Source organism: Platichthys flesus, chromosome 13 (assembly GCF_949316205.1).
Source record: "Platichthys flesus chromosome 13, fPlaFle2.1, whole genome shotgun sequence".
NCBI lineage: Eukaryota > Metazoa > Chordata > Actinopteri > Pleuronectiformes > Pleuronectidae > Platichthys > Platichthys flesus.
In genome coordinates, this window is record NC_084957.1 from 2,508,659 (window position 1) to 2,530,424 (window position 21,766).

Below are 21,766 nucleotides of genomic sequence, written 5' to 3' on the forward strand. Positions count from 1 at the left end.
GGCTCTCGTACAGTGATGCATGCAGGAAGGAAAAAAACATTGAGTTAAAACAACAATTCAGCACTTTTGGGAATTGCCAGGAAGATTTATCCAGTGCTGTTTATATGAAGGATAAAGTGTGGAAACAGAAGAAAATAGCCAGAACCAATAAAACTCCCTAGTTATCACTTAACGTCCTGTTTATTTGCTCAATTACAATGTGTAAGAATGACATTAAATGGTTTTACAGAGTTTGTGGTTGCTTGAAAACTTCCAGGTGGAAACGTCAGAGCTCTGAACAAACACTCATATTAATAAGCTGCATTTTACTCTTCCCCTCAAATCTATTGAGACAAACGATGTGATCGAAGTTCTGAGTCGTTGAATTGAATCCTGTCTGATATTAAATATTAAATCACTCTGCAGTGTTTGATCATCTCAGACCTTTGCTCTGTTACCGACACCTCAGAGTGAAAAAGAAGTAGAATAACAAAAAAAAAGAGAAAGAAAGACTTGAGCTGTTTAAAAAGAATATAAAAAAAAGCAGGAGGCCTCAGCTACTGGCTGCGTCAGAGTTTCCACAGTGAGCAGAACGTGACTAACAGCCGCTCACTACACGGCCGGAGACTTCAGCCAACGCCAAAGCAAGCGAACGCCTCTGGTCCCACATGCAGCCACGCAGCAGAGGGTGACTTTCAAACAAACAACCTCAGCACCATCAATCTGTGCAAAACATTATTTACCCGATGAACGGAAGATGATGAACGAGTCATAAAGAACACGTGAAATAGTGGGAACTCTTCCCTGGCCCCTGATTCCTGCCCCGACTAACACACGAGGCCCCGTCACTACTTTCTTTGTTCTGTGTTTAAGACCATTTCATCGTGACGGCACTTTTCTCTCAATGTCTGTTTCACATCAAAGAATCTTCTGTCAACACACTGCATGCACATTCTCAGGATTCAGCCAGGACTAGGCTATACCAGGACCACGTGTGTGTGTGTGTGTGTGTGTGTGTTCCCTAAAAACGACTCTATGCATGTTGTAAAAATATTGTTAAGGTTCTCCTCTGATCATCTGCATTCTTCTGCATGTGCGCAGTGAGTGAACGATATTGTTGTAATGACGAATCTATACTCAACCCAGTGGTTTGGATGTGTCAGGGAACTGGAGCACGACACAGGGAACTGATTGTCATGGTTTAGGGAACAGGTGGAGTCAAAAAAAGGCAGGAGGGAGAAAAGGTAACACAACGATCCATGAACATCAAAAACAAAACACTAGCAACAAGACAAACTCAACATGGAAGGATGAGGGATGAGGGAAAGACGACAGGGGGGTGAGATGCCCATGTAAGACACAGAGACAAAGTACAGAGACTAATTTACTCAGGGTGGGGGGGTGGGGGGGAACACATGAGCAACAGGTGAAGACAATCACAAGGGCAGGAAACAGGACAAAAGCAGGAAGTCAAGGCAGAGACACACACGAGGAGCAGGAACTTCAAAGTAAAACAGGAAATACAGAACTGACCAAGAGCGTCTGTGGTTAAAGAGCTGCCGTCCATCATGATGCCGGCTACTGAGTCTGACTTCAGTGAGTTAATGTGATTATAGCTCCAGAGACATGAAAAGACTGATTTCATGAAACACTGATATCCAGGTGGGACGAGATGAAGAAAAAGGAAACAGAACGTTTTTAGCCTGAGGTGTGTTGAGTTGTTTAAGGTCATGTTTAAATGTAAATTAAGTAAATCACTGGAAATACTGAACACATGAATATGTTTTATACATTTTATGCATCCTCTGGACCCTGGACGTGGTTCCATGTAGTAAAGCACTGGAGAAACTCCAGTAGCTTCCCTCATAGTTTCCATGGAAGACTTCCCAGTGAATGGTTGGATTTAGATTTAAGACATGTCATTAATGATGTTTTAATCTCCACAATTCAATACAGATGTTTCCGTGTTTACATTTGAAGCAATTAAGCCAATTGTTTATGAAATAAATCAAATCAAATGTCCAGCTTGTGTAATCAGTGATGAAAGCTGACAGGGGATTGAGGAGCCGTTGGAAAAGCTCTGTTTCTCTCACAGGAATCATTTCAGCCTCGTGTCCTCGTGTGCAACATTTTCTCCTCTTCGACAGAACAATATGAGGAGGAGTGGTTTAGCCGAGAGAGATTCTCATGGCTGCCAGTTCTCTGAGGCTCCTTTATCAAACGGCGTCTTTACCAAACCCGTCGGTGGTTGCGTGGTGGAGCTGATGATTCAGATGTGGCCGCTGCAGTGCCAGTGAAAACATTGTTTTTGAGAAAAGGCAGTTTCTCAGCTTTGTGCCGCAAAATTTAAACTGTTCCAATACATGGTTGAAGAATGTGTGGTTTCTTCCAACAAGTCGGGAGAAAGCTGGATTTCCAGCGGCCACTGGCTTCCTGTGCACGACTGCTTTTTTTTTTAAAGATGAGTGAAATAATAATAGGCGGTTGAAACTGGGTTTGGATGTTTGACGTTAATGGGGCTTTGAAACCGAAGCGATCTTGGTGAACGCTCGTGTAGCTGTGGTTTGCTTCTTTCCAACTGATGAACTTGGCAGAGGGGCACTATGAGCGTGGGAGCTCGGCTCCGTCCCTCGTGGCTTCACCGGCTGTGGCCAAAAGAACAAGGGGAGGGAAGAGGAGAGAGGATTTCTTTTTTTTTCACCGCTGCAGCCGTCCTACCGATGACTCACGCCGCTGGCTCTGCGTCTTTCCACAAGAGCCCAGTAATGACTTTCACATTGAGCGGCAGAGCTTTTAATGCCCTCCCACTATCTGCAGCTCCTGAGTCACAGCAGAAACCACCAGCCGACTCATCTCATCCCCGTCTCACTGTTTCCCTTCGGCTTTCCTGGCACAAGCCGGGCATTCTGTGGCATCCCCAACATGCCTGTCAGCTATTGCCCATTCATGGTCAGGCTAAATGCTGAGCGTGCAGTCTGCAAACCTCCCTGGTGAGTGGTGAACCATGCCAAGCTGAAGGTCTGAACACGAGAGGACAAAGAGACGTTGACATGATGGAGAGCGGAGAAGTGATGGTGGGGCCACCAGGCTCCTCGTGGTTCTCATTGACTGTGACAAACCAAAGACATGAGGATTAGAGTGAAAAACTAAATGAGACCAGAGAAACTTTAATTAAGAGCTTCTGTGAAGCCTTTAATTAATCTCATATCGTTGAACTCAGTCCAGTTTAATACATTTAGTGAATTTTGCTCTGGAAACGTATTTGCTCATGAGAAACATCATATTGTCCCCAAACCATTTTAAGAGACCTCCAGTGTTCTACAGGTCTGGACTTCAGGATCATGTCAAGCTAACGTGTGTGTGCTCTGTTTGTTGCTTTGTGTTGAGTCTGCACATCACAGACTCAACACAAAGTCGTTTTGCAAGATTTATGGTGAGAGTCACTGCTCAGAATAATTCTCCTCCTCAGGATTGTGGACGCTGCAGATCCAGGTTTGGATTTCACCGTTAAAAGGCTAAATGAGACGGGTCCAAACTGTTGTGTAATCCAGAGGAAAACATCCAGAGTTTTCTGTGACACGTCCTCTGTGCTGTTCTTGCTCCAAATGTCGAAGTGTTATTGATAAAATCACTGGTGACTGTGAGATAAGTCCACGATATAAATCTATGACCTTCTAAACTCAAGGTTAGGTTTGTTCCAAGAGCTCCCCACCACATCACATGTCTTTCTTCAGTGGCTCCGAAGCCTGAGTTTCCAACCACGTGTTTCTGGAGCTCACTCGTATTCCCACAGTTGTGTTGGATAAAGCTAATCACATCGTGCAGAAGCAGTAAACCAAAAGCAAACTTGGTCCACTGCTCCAGTGTCTTGGCCAAAACACCAGGGTCCTATTCAACACATGGTTCTGATCCCTGTGTGTGGACGGACGGGCCGACAATCACAGGTCACCTCGTCCCCCGGTCATAACACAACGATGCAACACCTCAATAATCACAATCCTCTGAAAACCTGAATATTAAAGTGCTTTCAATGCCAAATAGTCTGTTGGTCATAAGGGATCAGTCAATGAGATCAGTCCCTATCCCAGACGTGCTGTATTTTCTCCTTTGTTTGAATTGTCTGCATGTAGTTAAATCCCAGAGAGACGTCCAACATTAAACCCAAAGCAGAGCTCGCTGCCGACGACACTCGGCTCTTTTCTTTGTCTGTTATTTTAAGGCAAAGATTAACATTAAAACCAAAAATGCACATTTGGCTTAAAACAACAAAAAGGAAAACAGTAGAGAAAGTTTGACCTCTCACAAACATCCACGAAGTCTGAAAGCTGATGAGCTCCGGGGACGAGGGGACTGTGGTGGACGTTCACCGGGCCCCTGGCTCCGCGAGGCCCCTGACCTCCCGTTTGGGTGACATCATCGTTGTTAGAGCGAGAGGAATGTCTAGAGTGAGAGAACAGGATTAAAAACACACCATGATAAGAGAGGGAGTGCATTCTTCATGCTCCCTCCAGGCCAACACATGTTTTCAATCTAAAGTCTGTTTCCTCAATGTATGAATTAATCTAATAGCAGATTTTCACCGATGAGAGCCTGTGTGTTAAATTCTAAAACGAAACCTCAATGATGGATTGTTTCACGAGCCTTCTCTTCCTGTTTCCGCTCGATAAGCTGCTGTCTTTGATTAGATTGTCTCAGTGTCCTCACGTTCTGATAACTCAACGGTTGCTTTGCTCAGAGCAACGTGATGTGAAGACAAACCAAGTATGTGCAGCTGAACAATAGGAAGCTGAACTGTGGTGGTTGAGGCCTGGGCAGGCGTGGTCTGGACATTTTCCTTCAAGGCAAACAACTGACCACTGCAAACGATGATGGGACTGCATGGCTGCAGCTGGACTGGCCTCAGACAGAGAGCGGACACATCAGTCCTTCAGACGTAAGGCTTTGTCCAGAAACGGCCTTTTTTTGGCTCAGCAGCGAGAAAAGAGCTGACAGCTGTAAATACCATAACCCTAAGAACACGGCTTTGTGTTTACGGGTTGAAGAAGAACACAGCTTCAGTAGAGTGAGGAATGTGTCTCCAATCAGTCTGAACACATCGTCCATGTTGGGTTTAACTGATTGAAAAACTAATTTAAATAAAAATACAATCAGGCCTCATTTCCATTGTTCATTCATCACTTTTTTCTCAGTGTCTTAAATTCTTAATTGTGAACAAATCTGTTAAAACATAATGATGGTGAACAGTTATAAAAGTTAGAAGTGTTTTACTGGCATTTTCTAGCACCAGGGTTTTTTAATATATATTTAATTTACTGCACTTACAGAAGAACTTAAGTAAATTGGTTCCTTTAAAAGAAGCGAGACACATCAGGCTTTTATTTAAAAGGGATTTTCAGTCCCAGCTGGAAAGTGTGACTTAATACAAATATCAGCATGAACATTTTTCATCACTGCATTTTCATGAATAATTTAAATCGCACAGAAACACATAAAACCATCGACTTGAAGATCTCTCGCTCGGTGCTGAGGCAGTTTAATCAGCGAGCAGTAAAACTGAAGTTCATTTCCTGCCTCAGAACATTCTTTCCGTCCTGAGTCAGATGTGTGAGAAGCGTTGGCAGAGCAGGTATTTCTATTAAGAGATGAGAAGGGGGAGAGGTTTTCAGATTTCAAAACTGGGCCGAGGGTTTCAACACCAAACAAAATAAATAAAAAGTAGAACTGAGTGGTCCCATCACCATTTCCTATAAATGTAAGTGCTGCTCTGGTTCTTGAGAAGATGCAGCTTCTGATTTCACTAATTTCACTAATTCAACTCTTATTGACAAACAGAAGTAGAGAGCAACAGACGAAAGAGCCGAGAGCAACAGACGCTTTTTGTTCAGCTCTGTAAGTTGAAGTTTTCCTCTGAAGTCACGTGTGTGCTCGACTTCTGGAAGTGATTCTCGTTGAGTTGTTTCGTAACAGAATCAATCTGCAGCCCAGATTTTGGGCTTGTATTGAATTACCTATAGCAAATTAAACAGCCAGCTCAGCCCTGGTTTACAGGGCTTACACTTTACTGACTTCATGCTTAGTGCCTCATGTATCAGCAGTTTTTTCCTAAATGTGTTAGAAGCTGAAGTTGAGTCAGAGAACTTGAAATGTTTATTACAGCAGAACATAATTAGCGGTTGGATTCTAGGCTCTGACTGCATATGATCACAAAGAGATGATGAATTGTTTTTTCAGCCGAAATAACCAAATGTGTGTTTATGGAGGATTGTGGAGAATCACCTGATTGCAGCAGCGCAGCTCGAATCGGCTGCGAGCTTCACTCCATCTAGTCTCCATTTCTCCTGATGACACATTCTACTTCCAGCTTCTTTCTACAAAGTTAATGACATGCGGTCAAAAGTAATATCTTTCCCACTACACAAGTTAAAACAAATGTGCTCCAGATGTTAATGGGTTTTAATAGAAGTGAATTCAGTAGTTTTTCTGTAACCCTGCTAACGGATAAACGATGGAAACACAAATCTCCTTCAGACTTCGTGGAGGTAACAACATGTGAGATTTTCCTTCTATTTATTTATTTCTCTTTGTTTATGTCTCGGTCTGAACTGGCGTCATCACGGCCAGTGGTGCTGCCCCCTGGTGTTTCCTTTTATTTCAGTCTTGGTTTATTAAGTCGTTTTTCCAGTGGCTCAGGAGGTAGAGCGGGTCACCCACCGACCAGAAGGTCAGAGGGTCAATACCAGTTTCCCCCATTCTGCAGGCGGACGTGTCCTCGAACCCCAAATTACTGTGATGAGAAACAATATTAGTGTTTGAATGGTCATCGAGACCACGCGCTATATGAATACAGACCTTTCACCATTATCCTTGTTTAGCCTGTTTGCTCAAATGTTGAGATAATTTGATTTGAAACTGAAGACAGATCAGGTTAATAACACAATTTCCTGCGTGGAGAAGCTGGACTTGTGCCACGATACCTCGTGAACAGTTTTATATTTCCAAATTAAACCCGAGGCAAAGACAGAGGGAGTCGAAATGTGAAAACCAGAGCGTTGACAGAAGAGTAACTTACCTCAAAGAAAACTTCTTGTGTGAAAACGGTGAGTAGCGTCGCTGTTACGTGATTTTACTCAACTTCACATTCCGGAGCTTCGTTGACTTTTCCTCCAAGTATCCAGAGAATCCAGAGAAAGTGAAAAATAATAACACAGGACAGAGTTCGGTGGCTTCGCTCAAACCACAATGAGATGTTTGGATTTATCCTCTGGGAGCAAAGGCACCGGCAGCGCAGGGCGACGGGGAAGAGACACTTCCAGGGGACGGTGTCACTGGGTGAAGCACAGGACCTTTATTTTGTTAAATTGATCAAAACTTAAAGGTCAAGTTCCGTTTTCAATATCTGTATTATTAACAAAACGAACATATATCCTGACTTTGATGATCTACGTCAGTGCCAGCAGCTCCGTGAGGCTGTATCTCCACCTAGTGGCTGCCTGCAGTCATTCATCAGACCTCCTCCATGTTACTGGATGGGGCACAGACCAAAGAAAGAAGTCAAAGATAGTTTCTGTCATTTGAGGAAGTTCTCATCTCACTGATGAATGTTCATGTGTTCACGTCTCTGATACGTTTTATTGAGCTTTTGATGCTTTAAAATGTCGTGACAGGTCGTGATTGACATCTGAGGCTGACTATGACGCAGGACCTTGCTGCTCCAACCCCCCCCCCCCCCCCCCTTCTCGCAGCCAATCAGCAGCAAACAGTGATTTCATTGGAGATTATTTTCTGCCACCGTCTCGTGCACATCTGGTGTAGTTGGTGTTTCTGGCAGCACGTGACAGTTTGTGATCGAGTCCCTCACTGGCTGTGGACAACGTCTCATTGATGAGCTTGTAATAGTTTGTGCAGAACAAAGGAGCTCTGTGGTCCACAGGGAATAAGACATATCGGTCCTCAACTTCACACACGTGGCACGGGTCTCAAACCACCGGGGTCTCCCACACACAGCATCTTTATTATTTACTCAATCAGGTGAAAAAATAAATTCAACACTACTTTCTGCTGGCAGCTCGGCTCAGCTCGGCTCAGCTCGGCTCAGCCTCTGTGGCTCCTTCATGAGCTGCTGCCCTTTGAATCCAGGCAGTTGATTGGCCGACTGGTCTCTGCTGCTCCAGTCCCTGGTTCACCTGGAGGTTCTCGGAGCCTCCTCCTCTCTACACATGATTCTTGTTAGAATACGTCTTTAGTTTTAGTTTTGCTCTCTTCACAAAGTTTGTAGACAAAACGACAAATTCACAGAATGTTTCTAGACTCAAGTTGTTTTTCTTCTCAGCATGGAAGAGCAAACATGCATGAAAAGTATTAGTTTGAAAAAAAGTCATATTTTATGAAAAGCAAAAAAGTAAAGTACATTTTCTCCTCCAGTCCCAGTGATGATTGCAGCAGGCAGTTGGTGGAGCAGAGTGTGATCCAGCTGGATGAAGCTCTCGTCCAGGGAGAGCTGTCTCTGCTGTGCCCCCTGCATCCTGATCCTTTCCAAAAAGTATTATGTAACACCTAAAGGGCTTTTAATTTGAAAAAGGTTTTTTGGCATAAATGAGAATTTATAAGTTTAAAACATGATTTTATGTGTCCTCACTGCACCCTGCTAGTGATCTGTATTAATTTCCCTCACTTTGTTTCCTCTGCAAAGGTCCAAAGGTGACGTCCCCAGGAGCAGGACGTGGACAAATGGGACATGGTGGACTCACAACATAAGCTCTTCGGTTTTTGGCTGCATGCAGGAACGTTGAAGCCGAGGCGAGTCCTCCTGGAAATCTCCACTTTTAACAGCGGATTAGGAAATCTCCTGGATGTGAGATGTGAGGACCCACGGTCATTATCTGAGAACAGCTGCATCCAAACTGCCGCTAATTCTCCATTCGTGAGAAAACATGTCTTCTTGTTCTGTTCCGTGAGTCTGAGAGGACGCAGAACTCGAGACCTCTGATATCATCAAGTGCTTTTCTGTGTCTGTACATGAACAACACATGTTTCTCTGGTAGACTGGTTATTCTTCATGCTTAACTATGGGAAACAAAAGTGGATTATGAATCTGCAGAGCTCTGTGTAAACGTGGCTTATGACAGAAACTCCAGTGCCAGTTTAAAAATCCCACATTCCCAGTTTGTTTGTAATATGTGAAATCTAGATGTGTTACAAGCAGCCATGCAGTGAATGAAGTGATATTTGAGTTTCCAGTCTTTTCCCCTCTTTACCATCAGATCTGCGTCACTTGGCGATCAGGCCCTCAGCTGCGATGTTCCCTTCGCTCTTCCTCCCACCCCTCATCTCGCTTTGGCTCCCAGCAGCCCCTCATCTCCTCCTCCTCTCTGACTCCCCCCCCCCCTTCCATCTTCTCCCTCTTTTTCTCATCACCGTCCTCCGCTCAGTCTCCCACATCCTCTTGGAGTCTCCCCTTGGTCTCATGCTCATGACTCATCGTCCCACATGGAAACATTTGCTCTGTGAATTTGAGGGAGCAGTTTCTGCTCTTAAAAAAAGTTTAAACAAAAAGGAAAATGTGGAAAGAAGGGAGATCATTTTTTTTTTATTCCTGTTATCCAATTATTTACCTTATAAACTTTTCTGTATGGATTTCAGTATTTGATGATAGAAAACAATGGCACCACTCTACACTCATTCTGGAGCACACCATGTGTCGGGGGAACACTGCCCCCTACTGGCTTAACTCTTACGTAACATCTTCCCCCGTCCAACTATCACAAAGAAGCTGGAAGTAAATCACTGTGACACTTCCTGACATAGCTTTCCTCTTCCACCTGAGACAGATATCGAGTTTTTAAGAACTTTACTTTATTCATACTTTTACTTTACCCAATTTCATACTTTATACTGCATTATATTTAGTATTTTGACAGTTTTGAGTCAGAAATTACTTTGTTTGATACTTTAAAACAAAAAATAAAATAAAATATATCCCATATTTCACCTCAAATTCTATTTGAGGCCTAGAGACACAAAAACACAAAAATGATCATAACACTCTAAACACTCAGTTTGTGTTGCAGTTGTGTTTTCTCCTATCCCGTCATCATTTCCCTCAGGGTTCATCTTGTGACTCTTCTTTTCATCTCTCAGGCTGGGAATTTAAGATTAAGATTAAGATTAAGATGCATTTATTCGTCCCAAACACATGCACAGACATGCAAAGGCACACTCATGCAGGTAGGGAAATTTAATCTCTGCTTTTGACCTATCTGGTGCAGGACACACTGAGCAGTGAGCGACCATGTAAGGCGCTCGGGGAGCAGATGTTGGGGGAGTGAGGTGCCTTGCTCAGGGGCACTAGACTGGGTAGGGAGACTCTTGGATCAATCCAGGTTCGTCTGTTGTTGTCTCTCTGTGGAGACGAACCACAGACCTTTTCTGCCCATAGTCCAAGTTTCTGCCACTAGACCACCGCCTGGTCAGCATCAGTATTTAAACAACCTTATAATGTCAACCTGCAGTCCTGAGCTACATCATGTCACTGGCATGTTCTGTGATGTGAGGCAAAGACCTTTGACCTCAGGAAACAAAACAATGACCTCACCACAGAGAGCCTCCAGCTGTGAGTGAACATCTGGGCGAGAGACTCAAGGACACGGACTCAGTCTGACTTCTCCTTTTAGCTTTTTCTCACTATAACAAACATGACAAATGAAAGATGTGCAAACATGTCCAGCGTTGTTTCCCTTTCCTCCTGTTTCTTCTGTGTCCATGTTCATTTCTTCTGTCTCTAGGCTCTGCTGTCAACACAAATAAGAGCTTTGCACAAACACTAGAGAACGGTGACCTCAGCCACTTCAAGGGGAAACAGGTCTGGACTGGAAACTTGTGAATGACACAGACTCTGGCGATGAAAAACCATTTGTATGTGACATTGTGAAAAATAAACTCCACAAAGGAAATAGTGATTAAGTGCTGAAAACTATTTTTGTACCAGCAGCTGTTATTTATCACAGAACACTGGAGCTGACCAGCGCGTCTAGTATTTCACGGGACAAAGATCAGTGACTGAGGACAGGACATTCAACCTGCTGCTCTTCTTCTCAGATTCACAGGCTGTGTTTGCAACAGACCAGGAGAAGAAAAGTCTAAATCTCAATTGGTTTTCTTCACTGCACTAACATGTGCGCCTGTAACCTGACTGCTGCGGCCCGACAGTAACATTCCACAGAGCTTATTCTGGAAACACAGGGTGACCTCGTGTCCCGTACTTCAAAGTGCTCCCCCAGATGGTTCACAACACCACTCTGACATATTTTATGTTTCATATGAATCTGTAAACCCCGGTTGGCTCTCCGTGGGCATCAGGTTACTCAGCATTAATGGACTGAAAGGGTTTTAAAGAGCTCTGTGACTGTAAAGACGGATCCAGGTTCCACGTGTGAGATAACCCAGGTTTCTCAAATTAACACTTTTTCCTCACCAACTTGAAGACGTCCAGAGATTTGTGCTGCGCAGGGATTCATCTTTACCTGAATTAAACCTATTAGAGAAGGAAAGTCACTGACATCCTATCTCATGCGCCTCATGCTCGGCCAATCAGACTGGAGATACTCTGCAGAGGACCGGCAAGCTATTGAACATCATGGAGCAGGAAAAATGACCCTATCATCATAAAGGTTTCTGGGTTTTAGAACATCTCCGTTTTCAAGTCTGTAGTGAAAGTGAATAAATGATGCACTGTAACAAACAGAGCATCATTGAGTGGTAATGATAATGATACAAATTTAAGCTGCCTGAGGTTAAAAGGTTTTCCAATCTGAAAAGTGTTACCATCTCAAACATGAGGAAAAGCCAAAAGCTGAATTTCCTTCCTAAACATAGTGGAAGTATTAAAACAACATAAAAGAAGAACCAGCCTCAGTCACACATCAACGAGGCAATGATGAAAGAAACCGAGTATTACACTGTAACTGTCATTCCTCCATTTCAAACTGAAGTAAGAACAGATGCCTGCAGCGCCACGTGAGGACGTCCACCGTCTGCACGACATTAGATATTCAGTTTTATTGTCGCATATTTCCACACAGCTTCACCACTGACTCCAACATAGAGGCTGGCAACAACAACACAGTTACAAACAGTTATATCAGAGTTACATTACCCCCAGTTTCATCAGGGCTGTGGGTCTATGTGGCAGTACGAGCATATGCAGCGGCGGTGGGACTGGGGGTGGGGGGGTGGGGGGGGGGGGGTGGAGCTGTCAGGACACCAGCGCTGCTTCAACACATGCCGGGACGCGGTGGTGGGAGAGCAACACGTGTTTGTAAACAGCTAACGCACAAACACATATGGGGACATTTCCATATATAGCCAAGAGCAAAGTATAACACTCAGATATTAACAAAAGGTAGAAGAGGATCACGTGTGAGGAGACATGAGAGATGAAGCCTGACGGTTTCCCGTGTTGGCGATGGGCCATGTCTGAAACAAGTAACTAATGTGGTCACAACCATCAAACACAGAACCACTTCCTCTTAATGCCGAGCTACAGCCAAGATCAAGTACGTTTTCAGAATGTTTCCTATTCTTCTACTAGAGGGGACTGAACAAAACAACAATCACCACAAGACTTTCATTTTGTAGCATTGAAGAACATGTGGCGGCCAGATTTACAAAATGAAACGTCTGTCAACTCTTTGTGATGCTCGTTCAAACAAATCAGATCGAGAGAACGTTAATAATTTGACATTCACTTAAAACTATTTCTTTGAAGAAGGTTAAAGTTGAGCTCTCGGCTTCCACGGGACAAATTTAAATGTGCAAACTGTCAACGAAGCTGATCTGCAAAGGTTAAAGGTAAATGTTACGTCACACTGATCCAACTGAAACTCACACGTCGGGTTGAGCTATGAAATGAAACATGTGGCCGTGCACTTCCCCATGTGTGTGTTTGTTAATGCAACTCCTTTTCATATGAGAATCAAGTGGGAGTGGAGAACACCACAGAGCCAAATGAAATGAAACATTCAACCTCCGCAATGGAGAACAGCCAGCTCGGTGACAAACCCCTGGTGTAAAAGAATAAAGAAAACACTTGAATAGAAACAGCAAAAATATTTATTCACCAGTCAAAACATAAACTTCGAGATATGAGGTCTGAGGACTGAACTCCACACTGATGCATGCAAGCTGAGACTTCTGTCACCTGGAGACACGTGTGTCCAGGAAACCTCCGAGTGCTTTAACAGAAAGGAGGAACTGTCCATACTGTCCCTGGTGTGTGTGTGTGTGTGTGTGTGAGGTTAAAAACATACTGACATGATAGGCAGCACGCCTCCTAAAACCTAATCTGAGAATAGAACCAAATGTCAGAGGGCTCCGCAAAAAATATACACACAAAGTTGTCGCCCGAAAGACAACAACGTTTTAGGAAACGAATTAGCAGGGGGGAGCTTTTCTAAGTCGATGAATATAAATAGGTAGGTCTCAGAGAAGAGCTTGCAGCAATCATGCAAGATGATGGGTGTGCTTTTGGTACATCTTGATCAGGAAGGAGGATGGAGGAAGAGTCTATCCGAACGTGTGTTCTTCCTCAGTACCAAGCGGGCAGAAAATGGGGGGGGGGGGGCAGTGGCTGCGGTGGGGTTATCAGTTCTCGAGGAAGGCCACGTAGTCGGTGAGTCGGGCCAACTGCTGCTCGTTGGGAACCAGTGAGATGGGGGGAGGATCTGTGGAGAGAGACGGAGGAGGAGAAGTGAAGTCAGACGGGGGATTCCTCATTGTGCCAAGAGCTATCGATCGTCTTACACCTCTCTGCTTCTAACCCTCCGGTCCACGTGCTGCAGCTCAGACTCGGGTTTCAGATCCATCTGGACACGAGCTACCTGCCGTCCCACTCTCCCAACATAAGATCACTGTGTAACATTATGTCATTTATATTTAACCAAACCAAGAAGAATTCCAGTGTGAGATCCGTTCTCCAACCAAAATCACCCCGTGCTCTTAAGTCCCAGTGGCGCTGGAGAGGGAGGGACTGGGATCCAGTTAGTGGGGACTAATGGAGAGCGGGTTCGCGTTCTGAGGACATGTGCTAAGCAGATGCGTCGGCAGGGAGGTTTTAAGATTACAGAGGGAAAGACAGACCGCCATCTCCTCCTCTGTTTGCACGAAAAATCACTACGTTTGTTCTGAGAAGATGAATCAATCTGTGACCTTTTAACTTGAGGAGACAAGACAGAAGTCAAACGACATAAAGGAACGCAGGTGAAGAGAAATTTGAAAATATGGACATTGTACGAGGGAGATTTAGTCTAAATCTAAAACTTTGAGTTCCTCAGTTTCTCTGAAAAGGAAATCTCTTCCTATGGGATTGTACAGACTCTTAAATCCACGTGTCTAATAAAATGTGCAGGATTCCTCATGAAGATGAAACCGTTTGAACGACAGAACCGTGATGGGCACAATTCAACAGAGCAACACCGCCACCTACCGGGCTTTTTGGGCATCACCATCCTGGTAGTGGGGTCCGCCTGCCAGCCTTGACTCACCACACCTTTGGCCAAAGACAAGAAGTGGGAAAGGAGAAGAAAATACACTCATCAGCAAATGTGTTGTAACGTTGGTGTATGGTGAGTGACAGCATCAGCCCCCCCCCCCCAGGTGTGGTTGTGTATATTCAGTCTCACCCTTCACTGCCTCCTCCACCGTGTAGCCCACGCAGGCAGCAAAGTCCTCGGCTGTGATGGACGTGTAGGCCTGGGCCACGAGGCTGTACGCCCTCTGCCGTGTGCTCTCTAAGAGGGAGCCAGAAACAGCACAGACATTTATATCACGGAGGTTCATGGGGAGCACGGTCAGAGTGTACACAGCAGAGGGGACGGCAACTTGATCCGAAGGGAGCAGTGTGCTAAGTCATTTTAAACATGGGATTCAAGAGTTTCTTGTAAACAAAGCCACTAATCAGCAGCAGCACCGGGACTTTTAGACTGTGTCCAACTGTTTATCAAGACTGACAGGCTTTGGAAGCCGGGGCTTGTTCTCTTCTACGATCGTTAGCAGTAACAGATGTGTGTGTTTAGGTAAAACGTAGAGTCAATGTGTTTAGGACAATTCTGCTTTCACATTTATATTCTAGCTAATTTTCTATCTGGAAGTTTGTTTGTGGCAAATTCGGGTTTAACAAGTTCTGTTTTCTGAACCCAAACAGACACAAGGTCACAAAACAAAGCTTTCTTCTAAACTAGAGTTCTTGAAAGGCTTCACGTGCTCTCAGGGTCGGAGTTGGCTTCAGATGAACCTTGGATTTGATTGTGATTTACTGACGAGCCACAAGAAGAGAACTTAATAGTTGTTGTTCCATCAAAGCATGTTCAAAGTGAATCCAGGACGTTTCGTGCAGCGTTTACATTCCTGCCCCGTTTATCCAGTCTGAATTGAAGTGTTGCTGCAGCTTGTGCAGATACCAGTAAGAGCAGCGGGTCCCCACACCAGCACGGATCTGCTGTGGTGTTTTATAGCCTAGCAACCGTGAATGTGTATCAACAGCCAGCTCCCAGTCCCGGCAGCAGCTCCCAGCAGTAACAATAACAAGTGGGCTGGAGGAGAAGAGACAGCTGTGAGGCGAAGGCTACAGATTTGTCAGGATTGCTTTCCCATGCTTCTGTCCAAGCAGCTTCCTGTTCTCTGTTATTGTGCTAAAATGTTAAAAGAGTAAAAGATGTGAAAATGACGAGTAAGTATGAGTTGTGTCTGAAGTTAAGATAATAAAGTAGTAGTAGAATAGTTGCCCTTTGTAGGTGGAGTAACTAGAGTAAGATTCAAATAAACTATTTTTTATGTAATTACATTGTTTTGTCGTTGTGGTCTTTTTGTTTTACAAATGAATGGCTTGAAAAGGGAAGTTCACTGCTTTTCCAGTCAGTATTAAACTCCCATCTGGTAAAAGTGAATCATGACTCACACTGAAGAAATGCTTCTTGTGTTGGAACGGCTTTCTTGCACCTGACAGGCTGCATGCTGGGAAAGGAATGAGGCCACAGACCAAATGCTGCACACGCAGCCAAGCAGGTCATCTCAAGGGGCTTTTTGAAACCCTGCCCCCCCCCCCGGCAAACAAGTATTTTTACCATGGCCTCCTGACCGTTAGCAAATGACTACAGCAGCAACTGGACCGTGGCCTCTGGTCAGTGTGTTGGGTGGGAGCTGCTGAGCAGGTTGTCCATGAGGGGGAGGGAGGGGATTTTATCGAGGAGAAACTGGACCTGGTGTCTCCTCCTCAGTCTATTCCAGGGCTGCTATCACTTCTCACCCTCTCACCACTTAAAAATAGCACCCCCCCACACTTTTCCCCAGCAAAGGCAAAGCAGACAGGACATGGCAAGGGATTTTATTTTTAAATACAGTCCATTGCCAAACCCAAAGAAACGACTATATGAATAAAAAACCTGGTATAACACTGGACCCCCATGTTCCTTCCTTATGCTCCATTCATATCAATATCATGTTTTGGTTAAATGAAGAAAGTCGATTCTTTAAATTCATGCAGTTTTATTCCAATGTTCACTTAAAGGCAGACATGGAAACAATTTCAACACAATCTTGACAATATGAGAAAAATTACTACAACTATTTTCCAAAAGCTTCATTTAAGGAAATTGGGTGTGAGCCTTTTCAGGCATTCTAAATGTTCACGACTCAACCACATGTCACAATTTACATGGTTCAGAAGTACAAAAGTATAAAAATACACAAATATAACATTGACATTAAATATTGCACAGAATTAAGGGCATGCCATTGTAGCGCACAACCTCTGTCCCCTTATATTTCCCTTAACATTAAACACAGTCCCTTCATTAACCTTAAATCCCTTTGAAGGACATATTTCAGTAATCCTACAAGTCCAATAACACTTTGAATCTTCATTATTCCTCCTCCTCCTCCTCCTCCTCTTCTTCTTCTTCCTCTGCATCTTCGAAATCCTCATCTTCACACACTCCAAAGTCCATCTTTGCCAGGACTGCTTCAACATGCTCCGTCGACAAAGTGAAGTGGTCCATCTTCTCGAAGCCCGGCTCTGGCCTCTCTTCCCCGAGCGAACATTTGGCTGCGTCCTTCGTCTGCAGGATGAGGCCCTTGGAAGCTACGAGAAACTCGGCACTACCACTCTGCTCCAGTGCTCTCACCGCCGTGTCGGTGAGCTCCGTGCTCGATAGCAGTCGTTCACCGTAACGTTGAGCCAGAGCCCGGAGAGCTGCCACCTTCTCATCTTGCTCTTTACTAATCTGCTCCAGTAGAATGTTCTTGCGGTCTTCGAGAACAGCATACAAGTGGTCAAAGCGCTCAGCTAAGCCGGTCTTCGCACGCTGAGCGTTCTCCTGCACGACACGGCAGGCCTCTTCCATCTGGTTGAGAAGAGCCTGTAGACGCCCATTGCTGGAAACCAGGGTATCGATAGCGTTGCTCAGTTCAGTTTTCTGTGTCTGGTACACACTCGCTATAGGTGCCACCTCGCAGTCCTTGTGTTGACCGAACACCTTGCACATGGAGCAGGTGGGCACTTTGCAGGTAATGCAGTAGATGTTGATTTTCTCTTCTTCGTGTTCTTGGCACATGGGCTCTTTGGATTCTTTAGGCTTAATGGTAGTTTCTGTAGTTCCACTGCCATTGCCTTCTTGCTGCTGCTTATAGATGTCAATGATGTTTTCTACCAATAGGTTGCGCTGGAGCCCGTGGACGCCATGACGGTCGAGCACAACCTCAAATCGACACGTAGGGCATCGGAAGACACCACCTGAAAAGCGGTAGGGGTTGCGCGAGTCATAGAGGTCACTGGCACAGCCACGGCACAGGTTGTGCTGGCAGGGCAGAATGACCACAGGCTTGGTGAACATCTCCAGGCAGATGGGGCAGCTCAGCTGCTTCTCCAGGCTATCCATGGGGCTCGGGGGCCGGACCATAGTTCCTGTCCTCTGAACGTCCATTGTGGAAGTATTTGCTTACAGCTGTAAGATTCCTAATCGCCCGACGTTTCACTCTGTGTCGAGTTAAAAGGCTCAGAAAGGACGAGGGCAGACTTCTCCTTAGTGTTGCCTGTGATAGAGCTGCTATCTGTTCTGGCGGCGAGCTAGCAGATCTGCCCTTTATACCAGCCCCTCACAGCTGGTGACACCCAATCCTGTCGACCAACCAGAGCACACATTCCTGCCTGCTTGCTGGCCCTGGACCTTTTCACAGAAATGCCCCCCCCCCCGCCCCGCACACACACACCCAGTGTAGCATGTGTCAGATGGTCCACTGGGCGCCGTGTCCCTTCTAACAGCAACAGAAGTTGGGGACCGATCGGAGACAAACAGGACCCACGTGACTGGTTTACCTGGGATCGGGAGCTAAACCAGTCAACATCAACATCCTGTGACCACGTGGTTGTGGCTGTTGATTGTTGATTACGTAAATTTGAGTAGTTTCCTTACTTATTTAAGAAAAACAAACATCTATTTGCTGGTCAATGCTTCATGAATATAATTAATATACTTATTACTTATTTGAGTGTTTTGGCAGGTTTGAGGAAAATGCATTGTTTGGACTTCCCTGCTGTTTGTAAAGCACCGGTTATTTAGAGAACTCCAGAGGATTTTTACAAAAGTGAATGTTACATTTGTTTGCTGATTTTTAGGTGGAGATTAAACCTTTATTTTGGTTGATACAGTGAAGGTCAAACAGGACATGGGGTGAGAGAGTAGGGGAGAGACACAGTAAATGGTCTGGCTGTCTGAGATATATATATAACCATGTGATTTACCCCCCAAACATCAGAGGTGGGTCTTTAATGAATCAAAACAAAGGGTGAAGACATTCTACACCACTGTACTTGTGCTTATGGGAACTAAATTGCATAAATCATTTCTTGAATGGTGGATTTGATATTTTATCAATAATGTAAATGTGGTGAATTTAGATTCCAAAGTCTAATTCCCAATCATCCACGAAGCATTTCTCATCCCTTGTTGCACAAGTGTCTCATGACATACGTCAGCATCCACAGCAGATAAACACCAAGTACCGTAAACATGTGGGAGAGGCTATTCTTACACCTCTTGCACAAGGGAAACATCACATGACACAAATGCTCCAACGTTTGTGCACATGAAGGCAAATAGTGTTGTTCAAAACAATTTCATACTTTGAATAAGAGGAAACTAGACAGCGGGAATATGAAGAAGTGCAGTTACTCTATGAAAGAGAATCTGTGTATCGGTGAATGTGAGCATGGAAATGAAAACGTTATTCTTTATGCTGCGCCGTGGCAACACGCACTACCCTTTATTCTTACTGCCTAGAAACTTCCAATTGTTGCAAACTGTTTTAAAAACATTTAATTTCCTTCCAGTTGTCATCACAGCTGTGTTCAGCTTGTGCCCCCTGCTGACTGTAATTCAGAATGATTCAGTCGACATTTAATCCACTTCAATGTTCCTACTGGTAATTTCACCACAGTGTCACAGAACCAACTGTGCAAACGCATTTAAATATAACTTTAGCTTTATGACATGTAAATGGGATGACGCATGCTTTTGGTGGTTACCTCTAAGGGCCTCCATGACCGGGAGGATATTCTCTGTCCACTGGAAGGCTGCGATGGCCGTGTAGATCTCTGGAAAGTCCCGCTGCCAAATGCGTTGGCCAACGGCCCAAATAGCTGCTAATTCTGGGTTTGCCTGTACACAACGTGGAGAAGTGTGTCAAATCTGTCAGTATGTTACACTGGACTCGACAAATTACTGTAAACAGATTTGACACCGAAAGACATTAAAGCTAATTCCAGTAGGTTTAGAACCTTGGACTTATTTAAACATGTTTTGGGTTTATAATGATAAATCATGTACAGAAACGATTGTAATCATTCTGATATTAAGTAAGAACATTACAACATCACAATAAAAACTATGACACCACTTATCAAAAGGGTTACTTGTTTTGCTCTCCAGTTCTTAAAGTAACATTGTGAAATCTAGTGGGAACTGAATTGCTAGAAGAAGATGCAAGTGAAAATGTAAACAAGAGTGAGATGAGCTGCCGGGAAAGAGTGGAGCAACATTACAAAGTTTGAGTAGAGAGCTTGTAGCCAGCTGTTATCTAAAAAGTGAACAAAAACAAGGGAAGGTTTGAATCTCTTAAATGTGGAAACAAAAATGATGAGAAAACTCTTTGCACAGATTTCACAGAGGGTGGGGGACAGAGAGTTATCGCTAGTTATGCTACAAATTGTTGGTGCATAACCCAAGGCTGTTTGGTGGTTGTTTTAAGGTGTTATACTAAATATTGGACTAATTTCTAACAAAGAAAAGGCTAATGTTGTTTCAGCACATTAGAAATGGTCTTAATTATGTATTTAATATGATAAATTCAACTTTATAAATAGACCTCAGCTAATGTCAGACATTAAAATCCATTTGCTCTTGAGGAGTCTCAGCATTGGTTAGACTTTGTCAGATATAAACCAGGTAAATGTGTTAAGTTCCGTGTAAACAGACCAGGGAAGAGCAGGTAATTCATGCGTTATCATAATGAGACAGGTGTCAGAAGTCATTCCTCGTGTTGTGACATGCTTACCAATTTAATAGCTTGGGGAACCCTCTTCCATAGATACCTGGCATTGTTCCTGTTGGACGTTAACACACATTGTCACACAGAGGACAACAGGACAGACTTTACATATATCTGTACGCATAAGTATTAACCAACACAACATATAAACTGTTTTTCCTGCCGACTGAACACACTCAGGTCATCACTGACTGAAACACTGAATTACAAACACATTGCAATTATTGATCACTACAACTATGTGTCATAAATGATTAAGTGTCTTCTGCATCTATGAAACTCTGGAGGAAAAGAGGGACAAATAAAGAGTATATGTCTTTACCGAAGCTTTAATCCAATCATCATCCCAGAGGACAGACAATTAGGACTTACATGTCATTGTGTAGTAAATAGAGGGAGAGCAGCTGGGCGTAGACTTGGGGGGTTGCGATGCCTCCTGGAGCCTGATTGACAGAAACACAAGTGAGATGTTAAACGCTTGAAGATGAAATGAGCAGAAATTTTAATACATCTCAAGACAGTGACAGCCAGAGCGAGCGTCTGGTGAGTTGTGTGTTTGTGTTGTTGTGTTGCTTTAGCTCCCGCTGGGGCCACTAACCTCCCAGTGAGACTTTGTTAACGAAGCTAACTGGTCAGTACTAACGTCACCTGAAGTCAAACAGCTAACTGATTCCTGGTCAGCTGTTAAACAGTTGTGACGTCCTGAATGATCGGATAGAATCGTCCTAACTGCAGCTGTGTTTACCTTAGTTAGCCTGCTAGCTCCCCACTGGATGCTAACAACACACATTAACACAATGAAGCCACTCGTGTTAAACCCGAGGACACGTTGTTGTTGTTGTCTTCATAAACACATCATCATTAATAAGCTAATTAGAGGCGTACGTTTATTAATAACAGCAGCTGGAAGCTAAACTAGCCTGAAACCGGCTAGCGACCTGGCTAGCACGTTAGCCCCGGAACAGGGCAGCTAGTGCCGGGCGAGGGAAGCGGCCCAGAGAGGCAGGAGGCCCGGGACGGGGCGGACACACACACACACACATGCATCTCTTACCTCGACTTCCTGAGCTTCACACTGTTCTAATACTTTATCATAACTCTCCTCCATGATCACTGCTGTCGGCATGATGCTGCCTGGCTGCTGCAGCGGACTCTTCTTCTACCATGTGACTGCTGCGGACCTGGAGCCCGG

The 21,766-nt window shown here is 44.4% G+C and overlaps 2 protein-coding genes across 2 annotated transcripts; both read right to left on the minus strand.

Moving 5' to 3' along the window:
• Positions 1 to 13,068: 13,068 nt before the first annotated feature.
• On the minus strand, positions 13,069 to 21,766 carry cops8 (COP9 signalosome subunit 8). The gene is made up of 7 exons (XM_062402952.1): positions 21,629 to 21,766; positions 20,947 to 21,017; positions 20,581 to 20,629; positions 19,553 to 19,685; positions 14,655 to 14,762; positions 14,459 to 14,521; positions 13,069 to 13,697 (listed from the first exon to the last, which is right to left on the minus strand). Exons 1-7 carry the CDS (start codon positions 21,698 to 21,700, stop codon positions 13,618 to 13,620), a joined length of 576 nt encoding a protein of 191 aa, XP_062258936.1. The 5' UTR covers positions 21,701 to 21,766; the 3' UTR covers positions 13,069 to 13,617.
• Positions 16,341 to 18,097, minus strand: trim63b (tripartite motif containing 63b). The gene has a single exon (XM_062402951.1). It carries the CDS (start codon positions 17,949 to 17,951, stop codon positions 16,893 to 16,895), a length of 1,059 nt encoding a protein of 352 aa, XP_062258935.1. The 5' UTR covers positions 17,952 to 18,097; the 3' UTR covers positions 16,341 to 16,892.